Genomic DNA, 12,307 nt, shown 5'->3' with positions numbered 1-12,307 from the left:
TCTCCTTGGTTTGTATATCAAAACATAGCTGCACTAAGAACACGAGTACATCATTCACTTTAAGCAGAACTTAAGTTCCATTCACTACCAAAATATCTTCAAGACAGATGATAATTAAACACTTCCACTGTTCAGTAACACTGGACACCAGTTTTTCACCCCAACATTTTAACATGATTTATTATGCTGATTTACAATTTGGAATGTGACTTTTTTCCTTTGAATAACCGACCACAAATGTATTGCATGAGAAAAAAGAGAAGAAAAAAGTATTTCAGACAGTGTCATTTTTGGGTAGAACAAAATAGTACATAAACTCCTCTGATCATGTGCTTTAGCATTACAGTGATTACAGGGAAACTAAAACTACCTTTAAAAAAAAAGATAAACCAACACCAAAACCCTATAGTAATATTTGTGTTCATTCAGTCCTTCAGAGTCTCTTAGTTAAAAAGCAACCAACTAACCTGATAACAATTAAAACAACAAACAGCAGAGCCATGTATCGGTCTACTCTCATATAATCTATTTTCCAATGGAAATATTTCAGGTTAACTTGCAGTTAATTCCTTTACTTTCAGAGCACACATGAAATAGTGTAAAACTTTACACTACAGCTACCAACATGTCATGTGACCACAAATGTTCATCTTTACCATCTGGGTAGTTTACATGCAAGGATGGGTAGCTTATAATACATTTGCATTAGTAAAAATTAGAATTACTTTTCTTTCTGACCTAAACACAGGCATATCATTTTTTCCCAATCGAACGGAGTAGTATTAAAGTCGATCGTTAAGTGTTTTAACATCCCAAATATGCAACTTTAAGTGATTATCTTTGTCAAGTCGGACAAGATTCAGGATCTTGACAGGGGTTTAAATTAAATACATAATTAAAATCTGTACAGTACAAATTCACATACATTATCCTTCAGAGGTCTCCCTCTCTCCCTCTGATAACCAGTGTCCCAGCCACATTCCTACCAGCAAAAAACCAGGGTCCATCAATTAGGTATCAACTACAATAACAGTCTAGTGACTCACTATTTACATGTTTATTTTTTACACCAAAAATTGTGATTAATCTTTTCTTTGCTTTGATTGGGTTTGTTGTAAATAATTATTTACAACAGAGATCACTAGGTATGTTCAAGACATTTCCCCTAGATCATCTGTGTATAGTCTAGCCTCAAGTGACTTAAACTGAGGTTACAATGTAGGACCCACTTTCACCAGCACTTTCTCCTTTAGTCTCTCTCTTTTTTGCACTGTTGGTTACACTGACCGGCGTGGGTATCTGTGAGGGTCGTGGTAGTGTGGCACTGTCAGCACTGCTCTTCCTGGAACTAGGGGTGTAATTGAAAGGGCTGACCCTGGCCGCCACAGCCCCACTCGGTGAGCTGTGTTTGCTAGAGTTGGAGGAGCTAAAAGGGGTGCGTTCAGCAAGAGACAGTTCATGGGCCTCTGGGACAATGCTTGGGTTACTCTGAGCAGGCTTGAGGTCTGGCCCTTTCTTATCAATACTCTCACTGCTCCTAAACAAGTTTAAATTAGTCTCTGAACCTAGCCTAAGAGCATTTACACTTTCATTTGAGGAATGTTTTGGATGGGTTTCACTTGTCAAGAGATCAACAGAGGGCATTTTGAGTATAACACTGTCAATTACAGGAGGGATGTTTGCTGTTGGGGATTTTCCAGACCTCGGGTTGTTAATGGGACAGTCCTCAATCCTCACCCACACATCCTCAGTCTTGGAAACTGCAGGGCTCATTTGGTGCCCCATGGCCATGGTGTCCATGGACTCTATGGAGGAAGAATCACGGCCTTCTGACTGAGACATTTCACTATCCTTCATCTTCCTCCATGTTCCTTTTAAAGGGTTTCCATCTTTGCCGTGTGGGGACCTTTGGGCTGGACTCAGTGGCTGTCGTTCATCCTCACTCTTGCCCTTTTCACTTGACTCAGAGGAGGCAGAGAGGATGGAAGATGAGCTGCCGGTTCTCTTCCAGGTGCCAACCCTTGGGAGAGAGGAGGAGTGTTTGCTGTTCTCCCTCTTCCATGTACCTTTCCTGTTAAGATTAGGGAGCCTAGAGGGGCTTTCTGAATGGGACCTGGAGATGTCATGCTTCCCTCCTCTTTGAGGCTTCTCATCCCCATTTTCAGAGGAATTTGGATTCTGAGGAGACTTTTTCCAGTTGTTTCCTTGACAGGGCAAAGTTAACGACATATCTGGCAAAGACGGACTCGACACAGGCGTTTGAGACTGGCTGGTAGAGGGGGACAGAGACTCAAAAGAAGCAGACTCTTCCAATTTCCTCTTCAGTGTTGGACTAGGGGCCTCTTTGATGAACGTTGACTGGCGAACTAGGGCAGGTTTCTCCGACCGGTCTGACTCACTTCCACTAGACTTTGTGGACGACATCCTGGACAAATCCGGCTTCTTAGAAGGGCCAGCAACTCCACACTGGTTCAGACTCTTTGAGGCAGATTCACTCCTAGGGATTCCGCTAGTGCTTCTCGTCAAGCCAGTCTGCTTGGGTGGAGTTTGCTGACCCATCGGTCTCCCAGGGGAGGTGTAAGCCATCCTGCCAGAACCAGAAGACTTAGTTGACAATGTGCTTGGAGAAGCAGTGCGAGGCACTTGGGATAATTTGTTTGAAGGGCCGAGACCATTTCTTCCAGGTGACACAGAGGAGCGACCGGGTGACTGCATGGGTCTGGTGGTCAAGGACTGCTGAGCTGGTCTGGATGGTGTGGAGTCTCTGGATCCAGATCGTGATGAAGCTTTACTTGATCCCGATTGAGATCCAGGCTGATCCTTGGCTGGACTAGGATCAGATTTAGCAGGTGGTTTGATGCTTCTGGGTGAGTTACTGGAATTCTGCCCTTGAGTGGGAGGAGTTTTTGAGACAGAGGCTGGACCACGGGGTGGAGGCTTCTTTTGGACTGGGCTTGTGCTTGGAGAGCTGCTTCTAACGCCAGGGACCTGGATCATTGTCCTCCCACGAGAAATCATGGGAACACTAGGGGCAGTCGGCCTCTGCTGTAATGAGGCTGGGGTCTCAGCGCTGGCACGTGGTTTTCCTGTTATGAGACTTTTGTAGACTTTCTTGCCCCCTTTAAGAGCTTTTGCTGCCTCCTCTTCCTTTTCTTTTTTTTGGGCTTCTAAAGTGCTCTTTTCACCAGGCTTTAATATCCGTGGGCGTCCTTTGTCGGATGCAGATTTATTATCCTCTGAATTTAAGGGCAAGTGAAAAGGGGAGCCAAGGGATATTCCAGATTTGAGGGAAAGGATTGAGTCAGAGTCAGATGAGCCTTGTCTAGAGAGGCTAGCAGCTGCCTGGTGCAAACTGCTGACGATGGAATTGGCACCCTCTTGGATGGCCTTCCAATCAAAAGATTCAGAGTCTGGAGATAAGGCTTGTTCAGAAACTGGACTATGTGTATCAGTGAGATCCAATGTGATATCAGGCTCCTCAGCTAAAATTCTATCCATACTTTTCTCCTCAGTGGAATCTCCTTGGTCATTCCCCCCCTTATTTCTGGCTGTCTGTTTCTTTTTTTTTGGCATGGCTGAACTGATGCACTCTTGTAGAAGGTCATCTTCTGAATCAATGCTTAGTGAGCTGAGTGAACTGTTTCTTGAGAAACACACAGGGGTGTCTTCTACATGAAAGGCTTTTGGTGCGTAACCAGAGGCTTGGGGTTTAGAAGTAGCTTCTACCTGAGTTACATCCTCCACTTCTTTTGGCTGGAGGTCTTTGTTGTTGTTCTCTTGGTCAATGTCACTTAACGAACTGAGAGATGAGTTTCTAGAGAAACACATTGGTGTGTCCTCAATGGAAAACTTCTGCTTCTCATCTGGCACTGGCCCCACGTTTTCTTTGGATGGTTGTGGAAAGACTGCCTGCTTCTGCTGCAGAGGTGTTGTTGGAGCAGTCAGTGGTACATTTGCCCTGTTTGTTCTTGCGGATGGCTCTCCACGGTTTTTCGTTGACACTTTTCTCTGGTCTTTGTCTTTTCTAAGTTGTGCCTTTTCCTTTGAGAGATCAGGTTCATCATCCTCGAAATCCAAGGAACTCAGGGAGTCATTGCGTGAAAAGCAATAGGGTGTACCCTCTATTGGTGTGTAATTCTGTGGCGAGTCAAAAGCAAATCCTGGCCGTGGCCTCTCATCTGCATTTGGTGGTTTATCTGGGAAATTTCTGGAGGCCATTTTTGGATCAAGCATTTTGGTTTCTTTGTTTTTATCAGGGTATGAAACAAAGTTGAAAGGTGGCTGGGGTTTTTTAATCATCCTAGCTCTGTACTCACTACTCTGTGGCATTGGTTTAACAGGGGATGTGGGCTTCTTCTTTTCAACCTCTTGTTTCACTAGACTAACAGGAGAAGCTGATGAAGGGTGCTGTAGTTGATCATTCATTTTCTGTACTCTAAAGGGCTTATGGATTTTACCTTTTGGCATGGCTGAACTGATACACTCTGCTAAGATGTCATCCCCTTCATTTTCTACAGCGGCAGCTTGTGTGAAGGATAAAGTAACACCATCTTTTTCATCTGTACTTTCCCCTTCTGGAATAGTATCCCTTATTTGACTGGAGAATACTTCTGCACAAGGAGGAGCACAGCGTTCAGTGTTGGCCAGCTCATTTGTGGGTGAATCAATGGTGAGGTCGCTGAGAGATGTGGCTGTTGAAAAATTTATAGGGGTTCCCTCTATGCAGTAAATCCTAGGCATGTCCTCTCCATGGGTGAAGCCAACAGTCTTCTGTTGTCCTCGGGTTTGTGAAGGGAGTAACTTGTACACAGGAAGTTGGCTTGGTTTATGGGCAGTAGGTGGTGGTATTCTAGAAGTAGTGTTGGAAGGCGATTGCTTTTTGGGTTTTCTCGATGACTTTGTTGGCATGGCTGAGTTTATGCAAGCCTCCAGTATTTCTATATCGTCATCATCTGAATCATCCAAAATGTCTTTTTCCACCTCACCAGGTGAATGCTTCTCTTGGCTTGGGGAATCTGTAGTGTCATCATGCTCATGCTCAGCCTCATTTCCCTGGTTGTCTTCGTGAACAGGAGACATGATCTTGAGCTCATTATCTTTTTGAATGTAAGGTTCATCTAAGCTTAAAGCACTGAGGCTGGATGCACAAGAGAATCCATCTGGGGTACTCTCTGTCGCAAAGTGTAGGAGGGTGTCGTTATCCGGAAGCACCTGGACTCTCTGGACAGCAGAGTGTACAGCAGCATGCCTTGGAGCCAAATCCGCCCTCGGCGGCGGCGGCGGCGGCACCTTTTTGTGTTTCATTGGTGGTAGATGTTGAGGGGGTGGTGGCGTTTTGCTTCGGCTCGGAGGCATGGTCTGACCAGGGCTGTCGGGCAGATCACTTGGGCTGATGATTCCACTGGGCATCCCGCTGCACAATTCACTCTGTATAGAGCTAGCAATGGAATTGCTCTCAAAGCTGTCCAGAGAGCTTACAGATGTGCATCTGCTGAACATGAGGGGCGTCTCCTGCACATAGTGTTCTGGGGGGCTTTTGGGAGTCTGGGCACCACTTTTAGATGGTGATTTAGCTCCTGATGAAAACTCAACGGCTTTGTGATGTCTGGATCCGTCTCCATGAACTTGACTAGTCCTTGGAGGCTTTATTCGGACATACTGCACAGACTGGCCCTCGGTTGTGCCTTGTTCTTGGGCGTGACTGCCAGTGGACTCTTTCTCAGAGATGGGAAGAGTTGGGTAGTTGCTAGCAGCATTCACATTCCTCTTGCAGCCTTCCATTTCATCCTCATCTGAGGACAATGATGACAGAGAGCTACCCCTTGAGAAACAGATGGGTGTGTCCTCAACACAGTACGTCTGTAGGGTCTCTTGATTGACGGTAGGAGGTTTGCATGTTGTGTTCTTCTGGCCTGGTCGAGTTGGCCCTGACCTCGTTTGAGCCGAGGATGGATGTAGCTGCATTTGTCTCCCTACATTCTTTTTGGATGTCATGGATGATGTTGAACCATCTTGGCTTAGATGGTCTTTCACTGAGCTCTGAGTGGAGGATGACTTTGAATGACTAAACATGGATTTTTGGGAGGAGGTGTCGGAGTACTTCAGACTGTAATCAATTGGTTGTTCCGTATGAGGCCCCTTGTTGTATTTCATACTGTAATTGGTCGGCTGGTCATCCTGTTGTTCTTCCTCTGAGTATCGCTCACTGTAATTGGTTGGTTTGTCATCACCGTAATCATCCACAGACTGGCACATAGTCTGGTTGTTCATCTTTTTGTTCATTCCTTGAGTGGGACCAGTATTGCTTTGATCTTGTTGGTGTTGGTTGGTGTTCCTTGATCTGAATCCTTGTTGCATTTCTGTTTGCACAAACCTGGGCTTGTACTTCAATTTCTCCTCCCCTTCACTGTTGCCCTCCGTGTACATGGGGTAACCTGGGCTTTGAGATCGCACAGACCTCTGATCTGTCTGTTTCATCTCCTCCATGTGCTTAGGCCTCGCCCATCTCTCATTTTGGCTTGGACTTTGCCGACCAGAGTTCAGCTGCTCGTCAGAATACTTTAGGCTGTAGTTGATAGGTGTGTCAACTTCTCCGTCATCATCTTCCATGTGGTTGGCATTGTGGATCTTATGAGCAAGGTCTGCAGGATATTTTCTATAGACGCAACACTTCCCCTCATCATCCTCAGAGTATGAGTCCACAGATGGCTTCATCTGTCCTCTTTTGCCATAGCCGTCAGTGCTGTTTACGCTGTTGAGACTGTCGTTGGATGCTTTGTATTCCAACTTGGGCATTGGACATGGTCTGCCCGAGTGATCGGGTTTAGTGTAGGGATATACATTTGAATGACCATGTACTGCAGTTGTACAGTGAGGGTCTTGATTTGGGGTCTCTGGTGACCGGTTATCCAGGCCAGTCAGTAAGTGAATGCTGTTCACTTCCTCCATCACCATGGCAATCTGAGCAGCTGTTGTGGCGGGCATTTGCATTCTCTTAGAGTCATGATCTGGGTGGAAACCACTGGGTGCACCCCTCTGTCTGTCTCTGTCCTGGCCCCGATCCCTCTCGGCCCTAACACTGTCTATGTTCCCCCTTGGGTTGTCTCTGGGTGATGGGCTCGACAGAACTGGTGTGTTCACATAAGGAGGGCGCACAGGCACACTGTTGGGGCTAAACCCGTCTGATCTAGAGACACCATCGTAATCACTGTAGACATTCTGCTTGTGCCTGCTTGGTTTACCCCTGTGGGACGCCTTGGGGCTTAAATTGTCAATATTGTCGAACGTCTCCGAGAGGTGCTGAGAGTCCAGTTCCTCGATCAGGGCTTTCTGTTTCCTGACGTGAAGAGAGGGCAGGCTAGATCCAGGTGACATGATGTTGGCATCCTTGTATTTGGCGGGCCTGTTGGCCATGAGGTTCCTCAGTGCTGCAGCACTGCCCATAGCGATCATCTTGTGCTTGGAATGGATGAGGTTCTTCAGCATGCTCACAGCACCCATTTCCCACAAGGCCTCCTGGTCCTTTGCATTGCGGGCCGAGAGGTTCCACAGCGTGCCGCACGCGTTGCTCACAATAGTCAGGCTGTGAGACTTCAGGTGCTGCAGGAGTGTCTGAAGACAGCTGTTCTCTCTCAGGATTTGTCTACAGAGAGAGAAAAAAGCAACACAGGGTCTTGTAAGCTTTCAAGTGTAAGAACATTAAACATTATTACAAAGGAGTCCGTATAATAATATCAAATATTTAACAGCACAACACTATAATGAATAGTGATGCGCCAATGTCATTTTTGGACAATATTTTCCTTGCCAAAAAACCCCCGATACGGATAGCAATATTTAATTTTAGAGGCCTGTTAACTATTTAACTGTACTAGAATGCTTAACACACACATGGACATAGCGGTCTAAGGCACTGCATCTCAGTGCAAGAGGCATCATTACAGTCCCTGGTTCGAATCCAGGCTGTATCACATCCGGCCGTGATTGGGAGTCCCATAGGGCGGCGCACAATTAGCCCAGCAGCGTCCGGGCCGTCATTGTAAGTTAGAATTTGTTCTTAACTGACTTGCCTAGTTAAATAAAGGTCACACACAGACCAAAAAGTTATTTTGTTGGCATTTACTTATGTCCCCATTACCAGTAAAACAATCCAAAACCTATTTCTTTGACTAACTTCCTGTGCTGTTCAATTATTTCATTCTCAACCAGGATTACTATGGTAAGAATCCATGAATTCCATCATCTTGGCTTTAATGGATTTCGCCTTTGAGTTGTCTCGCTGATATGTTCTTACTCTTTCAAATGCCTACTCGACTTGTTGACTGCTAGATCCACACAGCAGACATTGTGGGCTAGGTCAGGAATGCTGTGTTGCACGTGCAGCGCAACATGTTACGCGTCGTCATTACGTCCTGTACCTACATTATATAGGTATGCACAGCAGCTTTGACATCGGTTTTTAACATTGGCGTTAAACTAGACATCGGGCCGATAGTTGGCATTTTTAGCTAATATCGGCAGATTCCGACATATTTACAGATATATCGTGCATCCCTAATAATGAATGATTTAAAATAAATTGAATAGACATACCTGTGATCTTCATTTGTAGCGATAAGACTAGACACATTGCGCAAGATGCCTCCTCCACTTTCAATGATGGCAAGGGTGTTAGTTTGGCTTCGGTACATCAAAGTGCTAACCAGGAAGGCCAAAGCCCCCTCTACAGCACAGATATCAGCTTTGTTTTCAGTGCAGTGAGCTGACAGGTTCCACAGGGCACTGAGGACACTCTTCAGAGTAGACTCCTGTGAAAAGAGGACAAATTTGATCAGCCAGTGAAAACATATTTAGGCAAATCTTTATCGAATTCCTACTGTACATTTCATTCAAATATTTATACATGATGTACTCCTTATGTATTTGTTTCAAAGTGAGAGTGGTGGATGTCTCACCTTCTGTACCTCCAAGGCACATTCCATCAGAGCCCTAACACTGCCCACCTCACGGAGGGTCTTCTTACTGTTCACATCCGCACGCCAGGACAGGTTCCTCAACACACTGGCAATCACCTGCTGTAGATCCTCACTCTCAGACTTCAGCTGAGCCACCATGGCCCTCATGCATCCCTTCATGGAACATAGAGTGGCCTGAGGATGGAAGATACAGAAAGATGCTTACTATTAATTTGAAGCCATACTTTATGAGCAAGCACAGAGATTGATTGTCCTCGAAGACACTATTGCCTTTACTTTCAAGTGCGTTTACACATATTGGCTGGTTTCCCAGATCCAGCCTTCTCCTGGACTACAAAGCGTGCTTAATTGAGATTGAAAGAGCTTTTAAACAAAGGAATAGGCTTAATTTGGGTCTGGGAAACCAACCCTAAGGCAGAACATTTGCAAGATATTAGGTCAGAATTGCACACACAACTACGGTTAAATCATCCGGAACCAGAAGCTCACCTTATTGGCCACGTCCCCGAAGGTGAGGTTGGTAAGGGCCATGCCAGCGTATCTCCTCAGAGTGACGCTGTAGTGGTCGCTGGTGAGGCCGTATATTTCACAGTCCACTTGGAGGAGCTCCCCTATAGCCTGCAGCCCCCCTGAGGACACACAGCACAGCAGGAGAAATGTCAATCAATCATTGAATGAGTCTGCCCCATGAATGTTCTACTATATGATGTCCTATGCAAGACATTGCATAAGAGCCTACATCTTTACAGGGATGAACACATACATTAACCTACCTCTTTTCTGTTTTGGTTTCTCGGGTAATGAAACATTAAACCAATCAAACAAAGATTGTTTCATAGTTTCTCTTTTTTTAAGATAACTGCCTGGAAAGCAGTGGCAAGTGTCACCAAGTGGACTATACTGGTTAAATAGCCTAAATAAAAAATTGCATCTGGTCAGAACAACAGTTTTGAAGTGAATGCTTACCGAGCTCATTCATAGCGTGCCTGTGCTCTTCATCAAAGGACAGCTTCATTAGAACACACACCGCTGGGCAGATCTGATGCTCCACGGGAGAGGGCACTGGGACAAACACAATCCATTCTAATAAAAACAGATGACCCATCCAAATATCCATACCCTAACTAAAACAGTTCATCCATCTGAAATAAGTAGGCCTTACTCAACTTGTCCTGTATTACCCTTCCAATTATCCATTTAAAACATTAAACAAATCAAGTACAAGTGATCTGAGCAGGAGGTACTGGTGGTTTACCCCTCCAAATACACAATGAAAAACAAAACCAACACAATTCATTACAACCGTCGCTTTAGTCCTTACTGGGTTTTTGTCCTACATTACTCATCCAAATAACCATACCCTAACCAAAGCATGCAATACATCTGAGCAGGCCTTACTGGGGTTTTTATCCTGGTCCACTCCCCTCTCATGGTTCTCCTGCCACTCCCAGCAGGTCTCGCAGTAAACCCTGATCTGTTCCAGGAGGTGCAGCACCCTGATCTCTCTGCGCCCTCTCTTATCGTCAGGCTGGGAGTGGATAATGTTATGGAGGGCGGCGCTGGCTCTCGCCCGGGCCTCCTTGCTGCCTCGGGAGTTCCCCAGCAGCACTGAGTCCTTGTATGGAATAGAATAAAAAAACTTTATCACTTGAAAGTAATCATAAAAACACGCCTTTCCAAAGTGGTCCTTGACGGAATAAATAACACGCAGCCTAATGATCAAATCAAAGTTTGTCACGTACTCCGAATACAGCAAGTGTAGACCTTACAGTGAAATGCTTACTCACGGGCCCTAACCAACAGTACGATTAAGTTTTTTTTTTTTAAGTATTAGGTGAACAATAAATAAATAAATAAAACCGTATAAAGAGTGAAAAATAACAGTAGCGAGGCTATATACAGGCACAGGTTAGTCAGGCTAATTGAGGTAGTATGCACAAGGTATGGTTAAAGTGACGACGCATATGATAAACAGAGTAGCAGTAGCGTAAAAGAGGGGTTTGGCGGGTGGTGGGACACAATGAGAATGGGGTTGTGCTCGTTCCTCCTTTTCCTGTAGTCCACAATCATCTCATTTGTCTTGATTATGTTGAGGGATAGGTTGTTACTCTGGCACCACCCGGCCAGGTCTCTGACCTCCTCCCTATAGGTGGTCTCGTTGTTGTCGGTGATCAGGCACTGTTGTGTCGTCTGCAAACTTAATGGTGTTGGAGTCGTGCCTGGCCACGCAGTCATGGGTGAACAGGGAGTACAGGAGGGGACTGAGCACGCACCCCTGAGGGGCTCCAGTGTTGAGGATCAGCGAGGCAGATGTGTTGCTACCTAACCTCACCACCTGTGGACGGCCCATCAGGAAGACCAGGATCCAGTTGCAGAGGGAGGTGTTTAGTCCCAGGATCCTTAGCAATGAGCTTTGAGGGTACTATGGTGTTGAATGCTGAGCTGTAGTCAATGAAAAGCATTCTCATGTAGGTGGTCCTTTTGTCCAGGTGGGAAAGGGCAGTGTGGAGTGCAATAGAGATGACATCATCTGTGGATCTGTTTGGGAGGTAATAAATGGGAGTGGGTCTAGGGTTTCTGGGATAATGGTGTTAATGTGAGCCATTACCAGCCTTTCAAAGCACTTCATGGCTACGGACGTGAGTGCTACGGGTCTGTAGTCATTTAGGCAGGTTACCTTAGTGCTCTTGGGTACAGGGACTATGGTGGTCTGCTTGAAACATGTTGGTATTACAGAGTCAGACATGGACAAATGTCATTGAAGACACCTGCCAGTTGGTCAGCACATGCCCGGAGCACACGTCCTGGTAATCAGTCTCGCCCCGCGGCCTAGTGAATGTTGACCTGATTAAATTGTCTTACTCACATCGGCTACGGAGAGCGTTTTCACACAGTCGATTTAGCTCGTCTGGTAGGTTCGGGTCACTGGGCAGCTCGTGGCTGTGCATCCCTTTGTAGACTGTAATAGTTTGCAAGCCCTGCCATATCTGACGAGCGTCGTAGCCTGTGTAATACGATTCGATCTTAGTCCTGTATTGATGCTTTGCCTATTTGATGGTTTGTCGAAGGGCATAGCAGGATTTCTTATAAGCTTCCGGCTTAGAGTCCCGCACATTGAAAGCGACAGCTCCACCCTTTAGCTCAGTGCGAACGTTGCCTGTAATCCATGGCTTCTGGTTGGGGTATGTACTAGAGGGCGACCGATTAGTCGGCATTGCCGATTAATTGGGGCCGATTTCAAGTTTTCGTAACAATCGGTAATTGGCATTTTTGGACGCAGATTTTTGCCAATTATATTGCATTCCATGAGGAAACAGCATGGCAGGCTGAAC

General features: G+C 45.8%; 1 protein-coding gene across 5 annotated transcripts in view; it reads right to left on the bottom strand.

The window, feature by feature from the left end:
* Positions 1–162: 162 nt before the first annotated feature.
* Positions 163–12,307, bottom strand: part of apc (APC regulator of WNT signaling pathway) — a 57,711-nt gene continuing 45,566 nt past the window's right edge. For all 5 annotated transcript variants that reach the window (XM_029628492.2, XM_029628497.2, XM_029628495.2 and 2 more), the window contains 6 exons: positions 10,374–10,590; positions 9,942–10,037; positions 9,465–9,604; positions 8,955–9,149; positions 8,593–8,807; positions 163–7,642 (listed from right to left, as the gene is read on the bottom strand). In XM_029628492.2, coding sequence (XP_029484352.1) covers positions 1,201–7,642; positions 8,593–8,807; positions 8,955–9,149; positions 9,465–9,604; positions 9,942–10,037; positions 10,374–10,590 — 7,305 coding nt within the window. In that variant the 3' untranslated portion in view covers positions 163–1,200. The remainder of the gene's footprint in view (positions 7,643–8,592; positions 8,808–8,954; positions 9,150–9,464; positions 9,605–9,941; positions 10,038–10,373; positions 10,591–12,307) is intronic.

Source organism: Oncorhynchus nerka, linkage group LG22 (genome assembly GCF_034236695.1).
Source record: "Oncorhynchus nerka isolate Pitt River linkage group LG22, Oner_Uvic_2.0, whole genome shotgun sequence".
In the NCBI taxonomy this organism is placed as follows: domain Eukaryota; kingdom Metazoa; phylum Chordata; class Actinopteri; order Salmoniformes; family Salmonidae; genus Oncorhynchus; species Oncorhynchus nerka.
Note: the sequence above shows the minus strand (reverse complement) of the source record. Positions and strands in the feature narration are given on the sequence as shown.